Genomic DNA, 23,212 nt, shown 5'->3' with positions numbered 1-23,212 from the left:
ATTCTCACAGCATTTTAACAGTCTATAAATACATTTTAACTTGGTGTTTCAAATTTGTAATTTTGCATTGCTGCTGTTTTTATCTGGTTGAGCTTTTAAATTGTATTTTATATTATGGTTTTATACTGTTGTTTTATTCTTTGAATGTTTTTAATTTTTGTGAACCGCCCAAAGAGCTCTGGCTATTGGGCGGTATAGAAATGTAATAAATAAATAAATAAATAAATAAATTTGACAAATGAATGGTGTCAGAGATAAACTGTAATGCTGATTATTCATAGATTAGTACGTTTTTAGCTTGTTTTACTGTTTTGAGATGGTTATATTGCCTTGTAAAAAAGCGAGCAGGAAAGGAAGATGAGAAGAAGGTCACTATGGGCTCATCTACACCAAGCAGGATATTACACTATGAAAGCAGTATATAAAAGGCAGGAGCCACACTACTGCTTTATAGCGGTATTGAAGTGCACTGACAACTGTTGGGGCCCATTGACATAGCACTTTCATAGTGTTATATCCTGCTTGGTGTAGATGTGTCATGGGCCCCAACAGCTGTCAGTGCACTTCAGTAACACTGTAAAGCAGTAGTGTAGATCCTGCAGTGCACTTCAATATCGCTACAAAGCAGTAGTGTGGCTCCTGCCTTTTATATGCCGCTTCCATAGTGGAATATCCTGCTTGGTGTAGATGAGCCCTATGTACTGTACTGTAGGAACAGTACAGAAACAGAGGAAGTTCCCTTATACCGAGCCAGGTGATTGGTACCTCTAGCTTACTACTGTCTACACCTGGAGAAGGCAATGCTGCATCCTCCAAACATTTTGGAATACAACTCTCATCAGCCCCTCCAGCCTGGCCAATGGTCAGGAATTATGGGAGTTGTAGTCTAAAATATCTGGAGGGTACTGGGCTGCCTGGAGATGCTGGGAACCTGCCCCCTACAACTGAGCTACGGTCTCTTCCCGGAAGTCTGACCTGTTGACACCACTTATGCATGTCCAGTGTATTCCAGTGGAATTTGGTCTTTTGGAGGGTAAACTTAAATTCTGTCACCCTCATCATCCATTTTTATTACGTTTCATGTAAAATGCCTTGAACAAAGGAATGACAAACTATAAATACTTTTAAATAAGCAAAGACACTGGAGGAGTAGCCAGCAAACTGGATGTAGACTGCACAGGTTCAGGGACAATCAACCCTGCCTAAAGAGGATGCATGTTCATGGAGCCTATTGGCCAAATGGATTTTCCCAAATAGGGCAGATGCTCTTTGTCCACACTGAGGACTAAAGAAAGGTTGAAAAATTGACTCCGCAGTTATTAGCTAGGCAGAGTATTACTTTCCTCTGCTCTTCCACATTCCTGGCAGCCACAGTGGTAGCTAGCTGCAGTAATTAAAAAGGCAGAAGTACCATTTTGATAGAAGCAGAGATTTTCCAGAACCTGGCCCTCCAGATACAAGAAGGGGTGGAATTGGTGCTGGGGCTGCCACCAGGTCATTCAGACGTTCATAATACTGCAAAAACAACGTAATAAAGAATTCCAGGGTTACGCTACAGAAGAGTGACTCAGAAATCCAAGCACTTATGCACCTACTTGATTTTAAAGCTCTATATAAAATAAAAAAACTCAGTGCTAATCACATTAAGTTATATCCCATTAATTATAACTGCTTATATTCGTGTGCTTAAGAGGTAACTATGCTGACACTGTGTCTTATATAGCCACAGGTTACCTCACAAGGTGGTGTTCACTATCATACTGTGGCAGCTCAGCAGAGTTGAAACTTAAATTTCTCAAATATCGTCTGTCTCCCATGTTGTACTGGATGTCTGCCGGATAGCGTCTGCGTTTTCAACATTTGGGAGCCCAAGAAAGCTGCTAAAATGGCTCAGTACGTTTTCAGAGTTTATTATTTCTTTTTTCTTACTTCAAGGACTTTGACATGGGTAACATTTCTTTGAACTACACAATACTCTTCATATGAGGAAAAAAAACCAAATCACACTCAGCTCACATACATTAGCATAACCTAACGATTATGTCTTCCTAATTATGCATTTCTGGCATCACAACCTGGAAAGCCATATGGAAGGAAAGAAGTTTAGAAAGTACCTCTTTAACTATCCAATTTTCCCCTTCAATATACTTTCTTGACACCCAAGCCACTAAACAGAGCCTCCAAATTCACTCCAATGCACAAACAGCTCTCTTGCACATGGGCTGCCCTTTAATTTAAACAGAGGGAACGTATCTGCACATGTACTTTAAAGGTATGCACACATGGAGCTGATGCCTCCACTGAAATGACTGGAGCAGCCCTTCTAACCAGATGTTTTCTGTGTACAAGTCAGAGTCCCTGTGCTTGGAAGAAATCAATAGATTGTAGCAATGGGATACAACACAAAGAAACTCAAACATGCTTACAGTCCTGTAAATTCAAACAGGACTTCCGCTATTTGATTTGAAAGCAGGTCTTGTTAATTTGAATGGACGTTAATTGCATGTAAACATGCATTGCAGCTCCGTTTAAATCTGCAAAACTTTCAAGCTTTTAAAAATATTATCTTGCTCAAAGGGACCTACTGTTTCCATGGCTGTCTGGGGATGCTGGGAGCAGTAGTCTAACACATCTGGAGAGAGCCAGGTTGGGGAAGGCTAGTAGATTGGATTTTTGTGCAAATCTGCTGTTTGGACTAGCAGAGCTCAGCACAAAAGCTGGAAAGAGTGCAGGAAAACCCCTCAACTTAGGGGAGAAGATTTTATAAGTATATTCGGAAGGCAAACTTGACAAAGCCCTCAAGAGAGAAGAATTTATATTGGTGAAAAGCATACTTGGAAAATCTTGGAAATCTTCTTTCAGAAGAAGATTCTACACTGGAAAGTATACTTGGAAAACCCTCAACTTAAGAGAGAAGAAGAATTTTCCATACAATACTCTGCAATATTATCATAACATTTTGTCCCGAAAGTGGGAGGACCACATCTACAAAAACATTAGCATAGACACTTTTGGCATTTCTCCCAGAACCAAGTGTGTCATCTGTGCCTAACACATATGGCCTCTTTCAGCCTAAGGACTGAAAACCTCCAGGGCTGTTCTCAAATCCCGCTTCTTTCTGCAGAACGGTAGCCTTGTTGCAAGAGAAAGGGAAACAGACACAAACACTTATCTGCCATAAGGAGGGAGGGATATGAACTTACCTTCTCAAATCCTAGCTCGCAAGTTGAATTGGATGCCTGCTGGAAAGCCTCCATCTGTTCTTGTTCGTCATGTGCATCCCAGAGCACATCTCCAAAAATTTCCTCTTCAGGGAGGGAGGAGTCGCCGTTTTCTGCCACATCTTTCCTTTCCGCTTGTGTGATTTCACAGCCCAATATATCCTGTGTGCAGATACAAGCAAACCCTATGAAGAAGTAGCAAATGACTCTCAGAAGAGAGCTCTGCAGACCTGCCCTGATCCGGAAATGAGCATTTCTGCTTATTTCTGGGGTTATTTTTTAGAAGCGCCCATTGCACAAACTGTGGGTCCAGCAACCACAACAGAACCAGCAGAGCTCCCTGCTGGATACTGCCCCTTGTGTGGAGTAATCCTACTGATCAAACAGAAACCAAGAAGACCATGCTGAATGTGCCACATTAAATAATAATAATAATAATAATAATAATAATAATAATAATAATAATACAGCATTTATATGCCGCTTTTCCACCAAGCACATGGCCCTCAAAGCAGGCCCTTTGAGAAAATACCTGTTTTATGGTCTTTTCCACATAATTATAGACTTCATATGCTCCTTCCTCTAGTCCTCCCATATGGCTGATGATCTGGGGAGATGGAGTGGGGGTGGAAATTAAGGGGAGGGAGAAAAAGATATGATTTGGGGGGGAAATAGGTCTCCAAACAATTGCTGAACTTGAGGAGCAGGTTTTTGTTTTGCTTTGATTTTTTTACAGCCCTTGCATCTGAATGAATAAGTTTATTACGGTATAACAACCAGCACTCCTTGCGTAAGAATTGTATCCGATTCAGAAAATATTCACACTTCGGAAAATGAAAACCAGTTCAGCACACAACTCCCCACACTAACCACAAACCAATCTCTGAAATCCACAAAAAGCCTGGATGAGCTATTGTTTTTCTAAACTAGTTTTAGGAAGGATTTTATGATGTGTTTGGCCTTGATATGCACACGGCTTCTATTCAAATCCAAGCCAGAAGTGGCTCTGTCCTTTTCCAAAGCACCTCCCAAGCAGCCACCCTCACCTAGGTCCAACCCAAGACCTCTGGTGCACACTTGATAGAACCAACCAACGCATGGAGCTCTACATGAAAACAGGCTGCCCCGCTCTCTCTCATGCCATCAGGGAGGACCTGATGCATGTTGGTGCAAGTGTGGAACATACCTTAACACAGAAAAGAACAGGGGAGTCTGTGCATGTGTCCAGAGGTCCCCCAGAATTCTGCCTCCAGCCGCTGTATTTGTCAAAGAAAAAGTACTTTCAAATGGTACAAAAGCAAGGAGCTTTTGCCTAAAGCAGCTCCATGGTTGACGAGGACGTAACTTTTGTGACGACTTAAAGTAACATCACTCTTAAAAAATATTTCCACAGGCAGTATTTGCAAAAAAGAAAAAGAAAAAGAAAAAAAAGAGCAAATGGAAAGTATCTACAAAACCCAAAATGCCTGATTCACTAAAAGCAACTTAATTGGGGAGGTCAAACTGCACATTGCCTTATTCACATTTTCTAAGTAGCTATTTTACAGGTATTCTGATGAAATACCTGTAAAATACCTGTAAAAGTTGGGCAGGATGTTGTTTTTAAGAACAGCTGGGGGGGGGGCATCCTGACAAAAATTCCCTTCTAGCTGCTATTTGCATCAAGCAGCAGCATAGGAAAACAGCAGGGGGGGGGGAGGCGTGCAGGAAACTGGCATTTCCTCCCACCACAACCTAGATCATAAGATGTTCTGGATTGGGGCCTTAAAGCTACTTCAAAATAAAAGCAGCACACTTTTGAAAAGTATGAACAACAGGACATGTAATTTGGAAAACAAGCAGCAACTTCACGATGACCGCTTTAAATTTAATCTACATTGTTGTCTATTGCATTCTTCCCCAACCAGCTGCCCTCCAGATGTTTTCAACAGTAACTCCAAAACAGCCTCCATCAGCATGGCCAATGGTCAGGAATGCTAGGAGTTGGAGTCCAAAACATCTGGAACGCACTAGGTTTGGGAAGCCTGGTGAAAATTAATGGTAGTCATATAAAGTTGGCCAGGATGTTGTTTTTGATATTATCAGAATGCTTTTGGGGTGTGTAGATTCTTTAATGTTTGTCAATAAATAAAAAGAAAAATATAAGCTACAAGAACCTGTTTCATGGTGGTATTATTTCTAGTGGAGGATCTCTCATGTGACCTACCACCAGGCCAGCTATTCCGAACTATGGGTCTCCAGATCTTGTTGGACTATAATACCTATCATCCCCATCCACCAATGGTGGTATGATGGGTGTTGCAGTCCAACATCATCTGTCTCACATGGTTTGGAAAGGCTGCACTCATGCAACTGCTAGCAGCATTTGAAAAAGAAACATAATTCCGCATGGCATGTAACTGTACAGAGTTGGCCATATGGAAAATCCACCCACATTTTGAATTTCAAACACAATGGCATGAAGGGAAGTAATGATGTGAAAGAAAAAGAATTCTAGTGGTGCACAGAAAAACATGTCAAAGTATCTTCACATAGTGAATCAAATTAAAATGTAAGAATACAACTTTTAAAAAACATAACTAATCAAAGGCATTTTGAAAATAAAAACCATATTTATCAGGACTAAGAGTGAAAAAAGCACCTAAGGTCTAAGATTATCACAGCACAGTATCCAAGAAGCACCATCTCTTCTTGGGTTTTGCCTAGACGCTCTGAAATCCCGTGGTGGGTGTGCAGTGGCACTGCGTCAGTTATAAGACGCAGCAGCCACCTCGCAGCCATTGCGGGGCCTTCCCACGAAGCTGGGATTTTTAAATCAGGGAATTACCCCAACATTTTCACCAGAGTGAGGTGAATATGGCGCATCCGGTGTCTATGGTGGGGGCATTCCCTGGGCGGATGGCAACCTCTGATTGGTTGCCATCCACCTGGGCAGAGGGCGGGCCCAGCAAGGCAAATGGCCGCTAGAAACCCTGTGCCCTCCCTCTGCATCAGGAATAGCTGCTGCCACCCTGCAGCAGAGAAAACGTGGGGTTTCTTTAAACGCAGTGGCAACTCGGCACCACATAGGCAGCCCCTTGGATACATCAACATTTTCTCCACTATATCTTTTCTAGAATGGAAGACACCTACATCCCTACTAACAAGAGATAACATCGTCTCTCGGAAACAGAGTTTATTTTGGATTCCATGATCATGCAGCATTCAATTGTTTAATGCGCGCAATTCCATTAGCTTTCTTAATGCACTATTCTGCACCGAAGAAGGTGATGAGCAATTCCTGTTAACCCCAGCTGTTAAAAGTGCTGTGCTCCAAAACAAGACATCCAATCATGGCAGACGTACCAGCCTTGGGCAACCTCTCATTACCTTTGCTTTGTTCACGTAACGCACTTGCTCAATTAACTGCTGCACAGAGTCCGAGCTGACCTGGCCGTCTTCCAAGCGGTGGTAAACAAGCAGGGGCTTTCCTTCTGGGTTTTTCAAAAAGGCTTCTTCACACTCGTCCAGCAGACAGCTAGATTGGAAATCAGCATTCTTGTGCTATACTATTCCTCTGCAGTAAACAGTTCAATCAACATCAGCCCCAAGGGTGTATTTTTCTACAAAAGCTCCAATCAAAAAGGTCAAGCCTTTTTTTCAAAATTATGAAATAAACAGTGTGTCCTTTAAAAATTGAGGGCAAAATATCTTGAGTCAAAGAACTGTTTAAAAACCTACCCTGTTCTAGAGAGAACTACTGTGAACATGAATTATGCAAAGACAGTAGCTGAGATTGAAAGAAACCCCTGAGCACAAATACAAGGGGTGGGTGTGCATCATTTGGTTTCCCTTCCCTTCCAGATGCAGCTGAAGGCTTCCCATGTTCAGGGGATCACTGAAATATATGGATGCATGTCTGGAACGCTACTAACGTTCTTTGGATCTTAGCCATACTCTAGCCTAATTCCGGCCTCCACCCCTCATGCAATTGCCCTTTAAAAAACCAACCATTTTTATTTGCAACACAATAGTAATGAGAACAACATACCCCAATAAAGCCAAAAGGGGAAGCGGAAAATTCATATCAATTACAATGATTTGAGTGCTGAGGCAGGATTGGGCCAGCCTTAGGATAAATAGCACCCCGGGCAAGGAGTGCCTTTGGTGCCCCCCCCCCCCATGGTCACCTTTGCAGGGCTACCCAGAAGGTTTATGGAGTCTGGTGCAGGTGTGATGTTGGTGCCTCCTTAGCTTAGTTTGGCACCCCACACCCTCAACTTAGCATCCCGGGCAACCACCCAGCTTGCCTATCCCTAAGGCCAGCCCTGCCCCACCGCAGGCTACATCCCCAAACAATGGGGGACTCAACCAAGGTATACATTTTAGGACCCCACTCTTGATTGCAATTGCATGAGGGGTGAATGTATCCCATGTCTAGAGACTCTAGTAAGAATGGCGAGTATCAAGCCATGTCTCCATTTCCATTTGGCTTCTTACAGCTTCGCTATCATCCTCTTCATGTAGCTCTTCCTTGTTTTAAATCTAGCCCCCAGCTACCTCCCTTTAGGTTGTAAGGGCCCGCAAAGGGCATGGCTACAAAGCCCAGTTCAAAGAGCTGGCTAAGAAGGAGTGTGGTAGTAAGGAAAGCTTTGCAGCACCAGTAGATGCAGAAGCCGCTGTACTGGCTCCAGACCTCACTGGCTGAACCTCAATGCTAGGGCTCAGCCCATCAAGCCCCAGGGCTAACTTCAGCAGCTGGAAAAGGTTTCCCACGCAAGCCCATGCGAAGGAAGTCATGGCTGCTGGCAAAAAAGCTCTTCCTCATTTCCTACTAGGACAAGTTTGCCTGACTGGGGGGAGAAACCGCACAAATTTCTCCTCTGCTCCATCCTTTCACTACCCACCACACAGGTTTGCTTCTGTAGATGTGAGAGAACATGCATACCTGGAGTGGTGATGCAAGACATATTTACTTCTCCTTTTTTGCCCTTCAGTAATATACTCTCATAAATGTATGGATATGAGTTTGCAGATATACGGAATAGCATTAATGCAGGAATATATATGTAAGAGAAAGAAAAGAAAGATGCAATATGCACATGCCCTTTGCAAATCCATGTGCTCAACTGCACACCAGAGGCTAGTAGAGCACACAGAACAAGGCCAGGCGTACAGGATGAGGTGTAAGAATTCTAAGGGCTTCACCAACGCAAACAGCACAGCTTGTGCAATATGTGAGCTTCCTCCCTTATGCACAGTCACGTTCTTGGATCACCTTGATACTGCAGACAAACCTAGATCTTATATATAAAAAAGCTTATCCTTACATTTTTGTTCTCATTCAGTAACATTGAGCTTTTTTGTTTCTTCTTCTTTCTTTTTTAGCTTTTATTGAAAGCTGCCTTTAATGCCCTTTCTAGACAGAAAGGTTGGGTATAGATTTAAAATAAGGAAATGTACTTCAATCAGAAAATACATGGCACATGACTATTTTAAAAGTCTTAAATAGTCCTATTATGGAATTGGTCTAGTTCTGCCTTTAATATACAGATTTATAATCAGAAGAACCTTTAAAAAAAGAATCCTGAATTTGCCAATTAGTGATTTCATTCTGTATAAAAAAACAGACTGTTGAAGGAGATATATTCCATATGTTTACCCAAATACAATTTAATAGCATTATCCTGTTCTGCTAGTCTATTTCTGCTTAATGGTTTCCTAAGCCATTAACTCACCTTGGCAAACTTAGATGTAAGAACAAAATGGCTAAAGAACTTTTCTCAATTTCCCATTTCCTCACAGCCTGGAAGGGACTTTCATTTTCTACTGGAAAGTGGACAACTTGGAAGAAGTATTCCATTGTCTCACAATATTTCCGAAGTTTTGGAGAGTATTTCTGAAAGTTAAGAAAGTGTAGTTTGTTATGATGCCAATATCTAAATACAAAGCTCAAGAAGCTAAACAATTGTTTTCCTGTACATTTGGGAATTTAACCAGTGTTAATGACAGTTAACACCAACCATGGTTAAGCATTAAGTCTGTACTTGATCACAGCCATTCTCAAAGGATTATTGTTAGTGGGATGTAGAGCCTTAGATTTCTTTGACATGTTAGAGACCACCTCACTCCCTGTATCCATTCTCTCCTGCAAGCAACTTTTGATATTGGGTTGGATCCAGATTTATACTCTATCAACTGTGCTAGCAAACGTGGACTTCCTTGCCCCCTCCTTCCCACAACATACCTTCCAGCCCCCTCAAAAAAAATCAGGAGCCTCTGCTGAACGCTCTGTAAGTGTGTGGGGGGAATCTCCAAAAATCAGGCAAAGGGACCTTCCATGAGCTGAGCACTTCTTCACACAAAAGTTCCCTTCCTCTTAAGGAAGAAAGGTCCTAGATCTAACCCAATGACTTGAGTGTGTCAAGGACATGCCAAGAAATGTCCTTGACATGACCAATATATTGCACGCTCATGATTGGTCACTCATGGAAGTTTGCAGGTCCTTTTCATGATGTCATCAACATCCAATGCCTCTCCCTCCGCTTTCAAGCAGCAACCCACCATTTTAAAATACCCCAAAAAATGCAGTGATAAATGGAAAAGCAGCGCCATATGCTGAGGGAAAAATTGAAACATATGGGAAGGAATCGGCAAAAACAAGGCAGGGAGCGCCCGTATTGTGTTGATCTTTAAACCCGCGAAGACTCCGGAAGCTGAAGCCCTGGTAAGGATGCGGGATTTTTGCTAAATGTGGAGAAGTTCATAGTATCATTCACTATTTGTCATATTTATTTATTTACAAGAATTTATAAGCTATTTTTCTATATGAGGTTACTCAAACTGGTTCACAGCAGGGGTTTTTTTTAAAGAACAAACAATCCAAACAAAACATTATCCAGGTAACAAAAATAAAATCAAACATTAGAATTAAAACAAAGTTTAAAATAAGAATTTAAAATCACCTGATATAAGCCCTAAAGCTTCAATGGAACAAAAGGTGGGCAGTACCTTGTTTTAAGGTTTTTATTGTTTTAAGGTTTTGTTTTCAATACTTGTACACCAACTTGATGGCTTTTTAGCAGATAAGGTGGTATATAAATATCAATAAATAGTTCTTATGTTTTGACTAAACCAAAATCCCAAGTAATGTTACATCACATAATTCAATACTGAGTAACCAGAATATGCGGAAAGTCAGTTTTTGCACTGATGTGATTCATTGTGTCATACACTAGGCCACCAAAGTGCCATAAATCCAGAAAATCCGATTCTATAGGACAGAAAATGCTAATTATTTTCCTAGTAAAGTCATATATCTTGCCTTATCTCATCTAATCCAACAGTCAGCAGCTCTCTAAGGCTTCAGGCAGACATCTTACCCAGCAATATTACTTGAGGTCTTTTTTTTAAATTGGAAAATGCCAATAATTAGAACTTTATACATACAGAACAGTCTCCCTTTCTGAGCTAGCCAGGTGCAATTTTGGGGCTGGTGCCGGATCACCCCAGGCTTCTTGTTCTGGGGAATTTCAACTTTATTATTAACTTTGATGTTCTTATTTTTATTGCTTTTAGGTTTTATTGTTTTACTTTGCACACCTTGATAGCTTTTTAGCAAATAAGGTACTACATAAATACATAAAAACAATAAATAAACAATAAATACTACTGAACTATGGTTCCTCCATTGAATTCTGTGAAATTGAGTCAGCTTCTTGTCCATGTGGAGGAAATTTCATAGCTTTGAATCGACAGAATGCAGGACTGTGAGGAAAGCTGTATAAAAACAAGGACATACCGTGCGTGCATTTTTCTCACCTGTATGAAGATGTCCACTTCTAGTTGAGTCTCTTCTGTATTGATAAGATACACCCTTACTGTGTTACTCCACAAAGAGTGGGAAAACAATGGAGTGACCTGCAACAAACTCGCAACAGCTGCATCCCAATCATCTGTAAAACAACAATCAGAAGATGAATCCAACTACATTTCATTAACCATTTTAAAAACAGATAGACAACCACCCTAAGATGCTGCAACAACAATTGACACGTTTAGGATACTTTTAAAATCACTTTCTTAGATAAAGTCTCCTTATAACTAGGTGGACCACTATAAAATACACAGCAAAACTTCCAAAATTAACTGTAAGAATGTATACCTAGAAACGGCACACTGCATGTTTTTATTTCAAATATCTTTTCCTTTAACCGAAAGGTTTAAGCAATTAAAATTCAATGCCATCACAGTCATAAACATGTTTACCTGGAAGTAAAGCCACCTATTTTAATTACAGTTACATCTAGGACTGCCAGATGGAAAACAATGGGTTAACTTCGAAGAAAACTATTGCATACGAGTATTTCTGGATGTACATTTGCTACAGATCGTATTTATAAACCAATGTAACTATTGTATGTTGTGCGGAGCTGGGAATGCTTCTTCCATCTAAAGTTTTTCTCTTTCTATTTTTTTTAAAAGGACCATCAATTTTAGTTCATTCATGATTAAATCCTTTATCAATAATTCTTCAAACTTAATGTCAGTACGGAACAGAGGAATGAAAACACTTTGTGCTACTGTCCATGTGCAAAGTTGTGCTGTGTTTAAAGAAGTCTCTTTGAAAGGCTTCACACACATACAGGCTTTTAAATGGGACACCGTTTTATAAAACAACACAGACCCGAACGCTTGAAAGCACGGAGAGGGGAGCTTCTAGTACCAATTTAAACCTTAATTGCCAGTCATCTGTAAAGAAGCTGAGATTTGTGCTGCTAACTTACAGAAATATCCAGCTCTTCATCAATATTAAATATTGATGAAGAACTGGGTGGTTTTTTAAAAAGTTGGCTCCATAGTTCAGCACAAATTTGTCTTGAAGTGCCACAATCTAAGTCAAAAGTTAAACTCAGCAAGATGTTGCATCATCATCTTTATTGTTACCATTCTTGCTTCAGAGAAAACCAATTCCTTACCTCTGTTGATGTTTGCAAATGGCCCTTCCACATCTATGGAACTATGTGCGAACTCAGGGCCTCTAAAAGACTGCTGAAGCTGCATCATGCTGCCCATAGACGTCTCACTTCCCAAGGCTCCACCAGTCCAATACTCAGTCTGAGCTCCAGTAGCTTAAAATAAAATAAGCAGATGCGAACTTGTAACAACTTAAATATAACCAAATTGTGTCTATACTTCAAGGGCAAATAACCACCAAATTGCAGCTGGGGGCAGGGGAAAGGTGGGGCGGGGACGGAAAGATAGCCAACGCTGCTATCTTTCCGGCGCCAGGTTAAGACTTTCCTCTTTGCCCAGGCATATGGCAGCACATCTTAATCACCCACATGTTTAGTTTTTTTTAACGGTTTTTAATGCTTTATGTGTGTAAGTTCTGTGTTTTAAAATTTAAAATTTTGTATACTTGTTTTTATCTCAATTTTAGAATTTCTGTAAACCGCCCAGAGAGCTCTGGCTATGGGGGCGGTATATAAGTGTAATAAATAAATAAATAAAAAATAAATACATCTTCAGCAGGGAAGTACGGCAGGGCTACAATCCAAACCAAGAGCATGTTTATTCTTCAAAAAGAAAATTACCAGTTTAGAGTGTGATCTTAAGTATCTTTAGACAGAGGAAAAGGCCTACAACTACTAGCATTCCCCAGACAGCCATACTGGCTGGTGAATCCTGGAAGTTGTAGCAGTTTTTTCCTCTCTAAACATGCCTAGGACTGCACCTTTAAGCATGCTTTTTTAAAAGTGTGATTATCATAACATGTAGTTTGATCCTGAGAATACTAAGGAATCAGATACAAAGTAAGCATGGCCCAGATTTTGGTACTTCCCTTGACCCACCCCACCCCATCCCATAATTTTGACTTAGTTGTGTGTGTTTTAATGAACATAGTGAGAGGATTAGAACTGCTTACCCATTCCCTCCTCTAACCATTCACCACTAATAATAATAATGTCAATTTTCCCCTCATCTCCCCCTGCCCCCTCCCCCACACTGCTTTCCCACCTAATCAAAGTCTTAATCAAATTAAGATTTGGAAAACTCTACTCTGCCTCCCAGCTGTATCCCTGTCCAATTTTTGCAATAAAAGATGACGTGCCCAAATTGAGATATTACCTCAACAGTTGGAAAGAAAGACCAGCAGACATAATACATAAAATGAAACGGGGTGGAGAAGAAGAGGGCTCACTTTTTAGAAACTGGGGAAATTAAAGTGGTTTATTTAATTGGTTTATGAAACAAAAGACGTTACCAATTTTTATTGTTCATAAGTTAATATGAAACTATTATATTCTGCAAAGAAAAGCGGCTAACAGCATTTTGTCCTCTTCATACTGCATAGATCTCTATAACCATGTTACTTGACTGACGAAAGGACCAGATAGAATTCGTACCAGTAACCTCTGTGCAGCTATCATCCGAGTCTGATTCTTCCGGATCAAATACTTGGATGCCCTGAGCTTGCAGCCTCTGCAGTTTTGCCTCCAGCTCTCGCTTAGCTCTCAGTAAATCCTGGATTTCATTTTCCTTGGTTTCTCTAAAAATCTATAAATGAAAAAGGATTACATATATCAGCATTCTGACCAGCCAGAAATTGCACTTCCAAACATATGCACCTCATTATAAAACCCTGTAATATTTTGTGCGGAACCTTTCGCACTGGCATGTAATTAATATTGGACATATCAATTTCAGCATTCCCACTCAGGTGTTGAGCAAGAGGACTCTAAGACCCCACTCAAATAAGGCTTTTTGCTTTATTCACCATGGTTAAAGCCATGGTTTAAGGTGTCTTCTGAACGGAGCCATTGTGAAAGACAGAAGGAAAATAAGCAGACACAAATCAGTCCTGCAGCAAAATGCTGCACAGTGGAGGGCTCCTCTTCAGGGTTCCAGCACATCAGCCATGATTTCTTCCAGAATACACCCCACTACAATAGCAGTTTTCCATTTTGCCCTCTGCCCTAGATTGGCCAATTCCATGCCCACTGAGTATGCTCAGTCCTAACTGGGTTGTTTTTTTTTGGGGGGGGGGGTGTTCCCCCTTAAGAGTTTTTGTTGCTGAACATTTTTTGTACTTCTCCAAACCTTGGACTTCCCCTAAACATGCCAATTCCTCCCTCTTGTTCCTCAGCGGCCCTATTTTGTCTTCATGGGCATTGGCACTCAACACTTGAATTCGCTGTTAGAGGGAGTGATTTACCTTGAACTGTCTCTTGACTTTGTCCCGGTCATGTTCAAATGTAGCAGCTCTCTCCATGGCTTGGTATTTGGCCTCTAAAGCACTTTCTTTCTCTCTGAGAATTTTTTGGTATGTTTTCTGAAGGGCCTGAAAAAGACCGACATTATTTTATTTTTTCTTAGCATGAAAAATTACAGCTAGCAACTGCTTGGCTGCTAACCTTTAAAGTGTCAGAACAGAAAAAATAGGGGCTTACAAAAAGCTCTCACACTGATTATAAGTAGTGTTATTGCATCTAGCCATGTAATTCTATTCCATGTAATTTTATTTCTAATCTATAGCGTTGCTCCCCTTCCCAGTTACCTGCAGCTCTGCCCGCAGTCGCTTGTTCTCCTTGTCCAACTTGGCCTCCTTCTTCATCATAGAGGCCACCTCATTGTTCTTGCTGATGCGAAAGATCTCGTATTCTTTTTTCAGGCGCTCGTACTCTGCCATACACTCCAATTCTTGCACCGAAGCAGTGGATTTGAAGCTGGCCCCGATAAGGCCTCCAGGCCGCGAGGTACCTACACGGCGGAAGGAGCTACGCAGGAGCCGAGCTTTGGGTTTCACCTCCACGGGGATCTCGCAGGCTTCACCACCACCTCCCTCATAGGTGTCTTCAATCACTTCCCCAACAGTGCCCATTGGGTTCACCAAGGACGAAGCGGTCCCCATAGCTGAGGAGATTCCCTCGTCAACCCTTCCTCCTCTTGATGGAAGGTTTTACCTAACTCAAGAGGCCACACCAGAATACCAGGCCTTTACCACTCCTTGATATTTACATCAAGACCTGCATCTGCAGCTAACACACAGCCTCAGCCACATAGCCTTGGATCGTCCTCCTTCCTCCCATCCCAATTAGCCACTAGCCGCTGATGGGATTCTCCTTCCCCTGCTTCAACTAGCCAACTCTTAAGGTTTGCCCCACAGTCAGGGTTTTAATTTTTGTTGGCAAAAACTTTAAACTTTGCACCTTGAAATTATTCCACTGAGAAATCTTTAAATTTGCCAGCATTCCAAAGTCATGCAACCCCCACCCTTTAAGAAAAGGTATTTTTATAAAAACAAACAAACATCACACAACCAGTACCTGGGTTTTCCTTTTTCTTACACCGAACAGGCAAGTTGGCAGCGTTGCACTCCCTTGCAAACCAACAAAATAATGATTCGGTTGGTCTGGCCGGAACTACCACACCCTGCTTCTAAACTCACATTCATGAACACAGATGCCAAACTCCAGACCCACTCATACAGACGTGTTGAAAACGGGCAGGGACACCATCCCTTCGTTTTATTTTGAGCATCCTACTGGCCGTCAGAACTGAGACGGGTGGGGTCTTGGGTTGCAGCCCTTAGACACGCTTACCTGGGAGCCAGCCCCACCGAGCTCAATTTGGCTTTCTTCTGAGTAGACGCGTATAGGATCGCGCGGTCAAAGATGCTCCATTGGGGCTAGCCCGCAATAAGGACGTACTCCTATCATGCACGCTGACTGAAATCAGTGGGGCTTCCTCCGGAGTAAACAGGCACAGGGCTGGCCCTGGAAGCGATTTTCGCCACTCGTCGCTAAAAGGCTGCAAACTCTCCTAAGGAAAACTAAGCAACTATTTCCATCCCCTTTCCTTCCCTTGTCAAAGAAAAAAAGGAAGAGGCCCGGGGGCGGGCGAGGTATTCGCCCTCAACAACTGGGGAGGGGGGAGCTGTTGGGTCTATGGCTCTCCAGCCTGGTAAATCTCGAAAAGGCGGGGAAGGGAGCCTCGCCAAGGGAAGAGTCTCTCAAGTTTCCCGGGGCCAACAAGAGGAGCACAAGCAGCGAGAAAGGAGCAGCCCTTCGCCCACCTCCTCTCTTGCTCGGTCTCCCTTGACGGACATACAGCCCAGCCGGAGCTGCCTTGGGCCGACGAGGGGAGGGCAGCGGGCAACAGGAGGAAGGAAGGAGGCCGTGACGCAGCGGCTCTCGGCCCTCCCTCCTGGCTCCAGCCGCGGACGGAGGCGCCGCCGAGGAGGAGGAAGAGAGCGCACGCTTGTGGGAAGCGAGCAGAGCGCGGCTTCGGGACTCGTTCGCTCGCGCAGCTGCTTCCCGCTTGTCCGCGAAAGCTCTGAACGCTTGAGAAAAGGAGCCTGAGCGGTAGAGTAGACTGTACCACTTCGGACTGTCCGTGGAGACGATGGCGTAGTATGGGCTATACCACTTCAAATTGCCTGCCAGCGTGGTGTTGGTTGTGGGAGAATGGATTGTAACACTTTTGGGCTGTTAATGTATGCGGGGGGGGGGGGTGGAGGGGGAAATGGACTGTAGTACTTTGAACTGTCCATCCATACGGTGGGTGTGGGGTGTAGTATAGACTTCAGATCACTTGTGCGATGGGGGTAGAATGGACGAGACCAGTTCGGATTGTCCATGCACGCGAGGGGGTGGAATGGATTGTAGCGCTTTGAACTGTAGGTGTTTTTTCAATATTCCCTTGCATCAGTTAAATCCATGTGAAGTCAGGGAAAGGTCTTCACGACTAATACTTCATTGAATCCAGGGCTGTGTAAAGAACGTGGACGTTAAGAGCGAAGGGTCTAGCCCAGACAAACGAGGCCTTGTTCTGCTGGTTCAATATTTGCAGGGGAGTTTGGGATGGTTCGTGTTTACGCAAGAAAGCATTCAAAAACATGTCCTTCCAACTTCCACCTATGAAACAGGGATGGGAATCTCTTTCAGCCTGATAGGCCTAATTCAGTTTTGAAGAAGCTGGCAGGGGCTGCATTCCAATGGTGGACGAAAGAGGGCAGAACCTAAATGGCAGCATGTTTCAGCTTAAAACTCTTGGAGAAGCATTCCAACATTTTAGAATGGAGGAAAGAACTACACAAAAGCAGGGAAATTGCCAAACAATTGGGGAAAGGAGTGGGACCAATGAAAGAGGTGTGTTCATCTAGGAATCCCTGGAGGACTGGGTTGGGTTCTCTGCATGGCCAGGTTTGGTCCCCCGGCCTGAGGTTGTTCAGCTCTGCCATTACATCACTTCAGAACTTTACAGCTTCATTCCCAATACATTCTACTGCAGGTGTAGACCAACCATCCTCTTGATTTACCACTATCATCACACACGTGTGTATCACTAAGCTCCATCACACCGGGGGTTAACATGCTCCCTACCTTCGCTTCTCAGACCGTGTTTTCATTCCTCAGTTACTTCCTCTTTTCAAAAGAGGATGTACAGAACGAGCATGAGGCCCATTGAGTCCGCTGTTCTAATGGTGAGAGATTTTTAAAAATTGAAGGAGCGGAAGGCAGACAATGTCATGTGAGGGCAAACTCCGTGCGTGCCCAGTAACGAGCATGCAATAAAATGCTCATCGGATGGAGCTTACTGTGTTCAACTGCATGTAGAAAGTTTGGCTGGCTTAGGGGCAAAGGCCTATACAGACAACTTTTTTAAAAAATCATGATCATGTCAGGTGGCTCTGACCTCCATGTGTTACCCTGTGCATATAGGCTGAGCCTGAGACCGCGGAAAAACGGGCCAAAGTGGAGGGCGAGATCCTGGAGCAAGGGAGGGATGATCCCTCCCTGATCCCAGGATCCCCTGTGTGTCATGTCCTTGGCTTGGACAGGAGGTTCTATACCTTTCTCCTGACTGGTAATTTGCAAAGACACTAAATTTGTTTTTAAATCATTTTCTTCTCAGTTGGGTTCTGAGGTGGGAAATAAGCCCACTCACCTGACTCAAACATCACCCTCATGCTTCTCCACAACACACACACACATCCATCCCTTTCCTTTTGTCTCGTGTCTTATTAAATGGTGAGCTTGAAGGCTGGGACTGCTTGATGGTTGATTCCTGTAAGCCATTCTGGGAGTCTTTTGGCTGAAGGATGGGGTAGAAATGCTTTGAATAAATAAATAAATAAACTGCATGTAGCATCTAGTTCGGCTGAACTGCACTATCTGGGGCTTGCTTTGACATACTTTTTACCTGTGCAGGAAGTATTTTTGAAGCGTTCCTGAGGAATAAATTGGGGGGAGGGGCGGGGGAGGTTGGACTTGCCAGAATTGAAAATCAATGTGGAACTTCCAGGAAATTTCTTTTAGTGAGGCAGAGATTATAAAAGACCGTCAAGCAGAGATATTTCTGACATAATGTTTTGGCATTGTTCCAAAAGCATGATACATTGGACCACCCTAAGTGAAGATATTCCCACATCTAGATCTATTGCATATGTTCTTTAAAGGGATTGAAAATGAGTCACATTATGATTGACTTTTCCAAAATAAGAGACTTTCAAATACCCTTTTGCAGTTTAGCTTGCAAATTTCAATTGGCAAGAATTGGTTATGAGCTCACCCTTTTGTGTAATTTAGCAAGGCATCCAGCTGTTCATATTTTTGCACATCTGTTGAAACCCCAGCCTCAGAAAGTGCAGAGACAGGGTGATTTACCATACAAAGAGTATTAAATGATCCTGGCAAATGGAGAGAGAACTGATATAAATTTTCCAGTGGCGAATGATTAACTCCTATAAATGTTCTCCCTATTTTCATCTAGGGGCTGTCTATATGTCTTCCTTGCCCCGCAGTGGCTGTGAATCAGCGCTGCATCGGTTATGCAATGCAGCCACCGATTCGCAGCCATGGGGCTTTCCCCCGAAGCTGCGTGATAGATAAGTCTATACCTTACCTTACTTTTCCCTTCAAAGCGAGGACATCACAGCCCTTTGAACGTGTCATGTCGCTTCAGTGTCGAGCTGGGAGCATTCCAAGGCGGATGGCAACCAGTGATTGGTCACCAGAAGCTGGGCAGAGGGAGGGGGCAGGCCCAGCAAGTGCAATGGCCGCTGGAAAGCCTCCTGCAATTTAGATCACCTGCCACCACCCTGCAACAGTGAAACCATGGGGTTTAGCAGCAAACTGGCGACAATGCAGTGCTGTGAAGGCAGGGTCCTGGTTGTGCTTATTTCCTATCTCAGAACCCACCACCTCTTTCAAGATGCATAGTACTCAAATCCAGCCAAGTTATTTGGGGCATGAGGTATAAAGGCCCAAAAGCACAGTAATAATATGTTATCTAACTAATAATTTCCTGCTGCCCTTCCATGACACTCTACCTAATGGTAGGACCGACCCTGTAATCCACCCACTGATTCTCATGTGCAAATGCCCTCCTTTCCCCTTTATTAATGTTATAAAACAAACCCAGAGTTGGAAACTTGGTTTGCATCATAAGACATTTTGCCCTTCGAGCAGCCATCAGTGCAGACTCCAGGAATTTGAGGGCCCTTGGGCAAAGCACACTGTGGGTTTACCCTTCCCTTGGTCTTGTTAGGTCTAAAGGTACCAATCTTTGAGAGATTCAAAGTTGGACTAATTCACTTTGGGGTGGTTTGTTAGGACTTTCAAGAATTTTCCCCTTTGATTTCCTGAGGGATCGTGCCAGGAATCATTCCCCTTCCTTGTGTAGGTTTGGAACCCATGTATGGATTGACCATCCTTGTATGGATTGACCCTTCCCTTGTGTTCGAAACCGTGGAGATGGCAACTGGGAAACCACGTTGATGAGGATCTCAGCCACGGGAATAGTGATTAGCTTTTGAGGATTTTCAGATGGGGGGAAATCATGTTTCCTTATTGTCGCTCTGCTTCCTGATTCTCTTCCGTGTTTGAAATGAGCAGAATTACACAGAGAAGAGAGCAGTGACCACATTGTTAGCAGAACCACCTCCATTTTTAACAGGAAACTGTAAAATCTCCATTGCACACCAAGCGAGATGTCACGTACCAAGAATGTCTTCAAGGGAGTTTCCTGTGTGACTATCTTATCTATCCAGAACAATAGCTTTATGTTCCCAGGCGGAATGTACTGTTACAGAGGAAATGTTTTGCAAAAGATAAGGGGGGGCTCTGGTGTTACATTCTGATTGGTTAATGCTGCTACTGGACCCTGCCCCTTGAAAACTTTAATACTGTACCATATTCCCTATGTCTTTTGTCTGATTGCTCCCTTTGAAGAGACCAGGCCTTGATTACTAATCAATAAAGCGCTTTTGAACCCTCTGTCGTTGGAATGGTGGAGTCGTGCTTAAGGGCTGTTTGGATCTCGTCCTTGGGTGAAAAGAACATTGATCTAACAACATGGCCTGTACATTTCAATGGGACAGCACCCTCTAGTGGGCATTTTACCTCACCTGCACACGGCAGGAAATCCTGACAAACCTGACATATCTCAGAAGAGTCAGGTTTTCTGAGGTTTATTTTGTGATACTAAAACTGGGTATCAGTTTTAGAGCAGGAGATGGGCAGGAGGCTCCCGGTGTTGTCAAAATGACCTGCGAGCATCCGTGAATGGCCAGTCACGAGCGTGCTATAAATCACTCATTTAAAGAAGCCCTTTGACTGTTCTGGAATTTCTTAAAAGCCTATAGCTACTGACCATCAGCTATGCGATTTCTGAAGTATGAAACCATTAAGCTTTTGCTGTGAGATTTCCTGCAATAAAGAAGTCTCACTGATTTGGGTGACCTGTGTCAGTTTGACAGAATGTGTGCTTGCCCGAGAGACCGGGAAACCTGACATTATAGATGATGTACAAGAGGCTTTGAAGGAATACAAATAATTATAAAGTGGCACATAAAAAATGGATGTTTTCTAAACATGGCATCAAGATGAATCTGCAAAGCGTAGAAGCCCTACGTGCACTTTTCTAAAGTACTATGCAACTTTTGTCCAGTGAAACATGTATTATTCATTCATTCATGCAAAATTAAGGTAGATTTAGAGCTTTGATTGGGCAAATAAAATTGCTACTATCTTTCACACATATCTTGATGCTGTTTGTTGCTACGAAACCAACCAGAGCCCAGAATTAAGCAGATGTTCATTTTCCAAAACATACCAATTCAGCAGCTGGCCACATTAGTATTTCAGTAGAATTTTAGTATAAACGGGTATGGAAATTAGCAAAGAAATAATACGCATGTGAAATTAGCCTCTCAGAGAGTGGGCTGTCATGTACTGTTTGTGCAATAGGAATGCATTTTTTTACCAAGGTGTTGTGAAAATAAATTATAGTTGCAGGTACATCAAAAGGTTTAAACAAAAGACACGTACATGCACAAGACTTTATTTTTCCCCATTTAAATTCAGGAGAATTCTGAGTAGAGTTAAGTATATTTATTTATTACATTTATATATCACCCCATAGCCGAAGCTCTCTGGGCATTTTTTTTGTAAACTGCCCAGAGAGCTTCGGTTATGGGGCAGTATATAAATGTAATAAATAAATAAAGTATCCTTAAGATCAGGCAAAAGCAGTGGAAATGTAATTATGTCTATCTAACTTTGATTATGTGCTTACAGCGCAATCCTAAATGCACTTACTTGGAAGTAAAGCCCACTGATTTCAGTGAAATATATAAATTTCTGTCATTTTCCTTTATTTAGCATTACTAGCTTTTTACAACATGATGTATTGCTCAGTAAAATCTTATGCAAGTAAGTACAGCTTTTATTTCACCATTGTATATCTGGAAATTTTAGAAAACAAAGAACCCATTAAATGTGCACCATAATTTTTTCACTTCATTTATTAACAAATGCTTCAGAGATGCAGTACAATACTGCAATATTAAAAGATTATGGGGGTGTTGTTTTTGTTTTTTGCATATAATCTGAACACAAACAAACATTCTCTCACAGTATATAGACCCTCAAATTTGGATAGAACAACATGTGTGTTTGTAGTGTGCAGGGCTGGCATTTGCATTAGGCAATTTTAGTGGCTGCCAGCGCCCAAGCATGCCAGCAGGACCCACTGCTTTCTTTCTTTCTTTTTTTTAGCCTACAGCACCCGGTATTCCCAGGTGGTCTCCCATCCAGGTACTAACCAGGCCTGACCCTGCTTAGCTTCCGAGATCAGACGAGATCAGGTGTGTTCAAGGTAGTATGGCCGTAGGCAGCAGGACCCACTGCTGACACCTGACTTGGGCTACTGTCCCTTTTAAATAAAAAAATAAAATACCTAACCTACCATTCCAAGCAGCACTGGGTGGTTGGATCTAGCCATGGTTTACACCTCCCACTTCGGACCTGTTCAGACAACACGCTAAGCCATGGTTATGCTGCTAACCTTTTGCAGCATATGGTTAGTGAGCATGTTTTTAAACCTTGGTTATATAGCCACCATGGTTAGGAATGGTTCACATGACATGCTACATCATGGTTCACACGACATGCTAAGCTATAATGTTTAGCTGAAAATGCTTAACCCCCGTGGCTTAGTGTGTCATTTGAACAGGGTCAATGCCTCAAAGTGATCCTACATAGTGAGTGTTATAGCATCTGCACTATTGTGGATGCATTCCAAAAGAGATGGAGACAAACACAACATGCTATGCTTTCCTCTCTTTATTGTGTGTAAAGAAGAAAGGACCTTCAGCTTCAAGCAGGGTTTCTTTCCAATTACTTCCTTAACCGACAGAGCTCCAGTGGCATGGCATCAAATGACAACCAAGAAGGTAACACAGGGTTTTCTAAACAAACCATCAACCATGCATGCGTCATTCCCCACCCACAGTTGTTTACAGGCTTTTCTGATGAGGTGGTGACCTCCCAGTTTCACTGTGTGTCTAACCAGCACTATCTGAAAGCTTTTTTAAAGCAGGGAAAATGCGGCATTTAACTGTGAAAGTGAAAGGAAGTGTGATTTCCTCTTGTGTATTGATGCTTCTCTGCAAAATGTGTGTCTGTGTATATAAATTCATGGTATTCACAACCATATGACATGAC

At 42.5% G+C, this 23,212-nt stretch overlaps 1 protein-coding gene and 1 non-coding gene across 3 annotated transcripts in view; both read right to left on the bottom strand.

Moving 5' to 3' along the window:
* Positions 1–15,138, bottom strand: part of NPHP3 (nephrocystin 3) — a 37,365-nt gene extending 22,227 nt beyond the window's left edge. Inside the window, exons 1-10 of one of the 2 annotated variants that reach the window (XM_063124581.1) lie at positions 14,761–15,138; positions 14,419–14,544; positions 13,610–13,760; positions 12,179–12,331; positions 11,022–11,155; positions 8,939–9,099; positions 6,591–6,738; positions 3,754–3,828; positions 3,204–3,383; positions 1,412–1,515 (exon numbers count right to left, since the gene is read on the bottom strand). In XM_063124581.1, coding sequence (XP_062980651.1) covers positions 1,412–1,515; positions 3,204–3,383; positions 3,754–3,828; positions 6,591–6,738; positions 8,939–9,099; positions 11,022–11,155; positions 12,179–12,331; positions 13,610–13,760; positions 14,419–14,544; positions 14,761–15,114 — 1,586 coding nt within the window. In that variant the 5' untranslated portion in view covers positions 15,115–15,138. The remainder of the gene's footprint in view (positions 1–1,411; positions 1,516–3,203; positions 3,384–3,753; positions 3,829–6,590; positions 6,739–8,938; positions 9,100–11,021; positions 11,156–12,178; positions 12,332–13,609; positions 13,761–14,418; positions 14,545–14,760) is intronic. The other variant, XM_063124589.1, reaches the window with a different exon arrangement.
* A 7,124-nt stretch (positions 15,139–22,262) lies between these two features.
* Positions 22,263–22,381, bottom strand: LOC134413484 (5S ribosomal RNA). The gene has a single exon (XR_010026492.1). It is a non-coding gene; the product is annotated as a 5S ribosomal RNA (ribosomal RNA).
* Between the last annotated feature and the right edge of the window lie 831 nt (positions 22,382–23,212).

The sequence above is a fragment of the Elgaria multicarinata genome, chromosome 1 (assembly GCF_023053635.1).
Source record: "Elgaria multicarinata webbii isolate HBS135686 ecotype San Diego chromosome 1, rElgMul1.1.pri, whole genome shotgun sequence".
Lineage (NCBI taxonomy): Eukaryota > Metazoa > Chordata > Lepidosauria > Squamata > Anguidae > Elgaria > Elgaria multicarinata.
The sequence above is the reverse complement of the archived record's forward strand: the minus strand, read 5'-3'. Positions and strand labels throughout refer to the sequence as shown.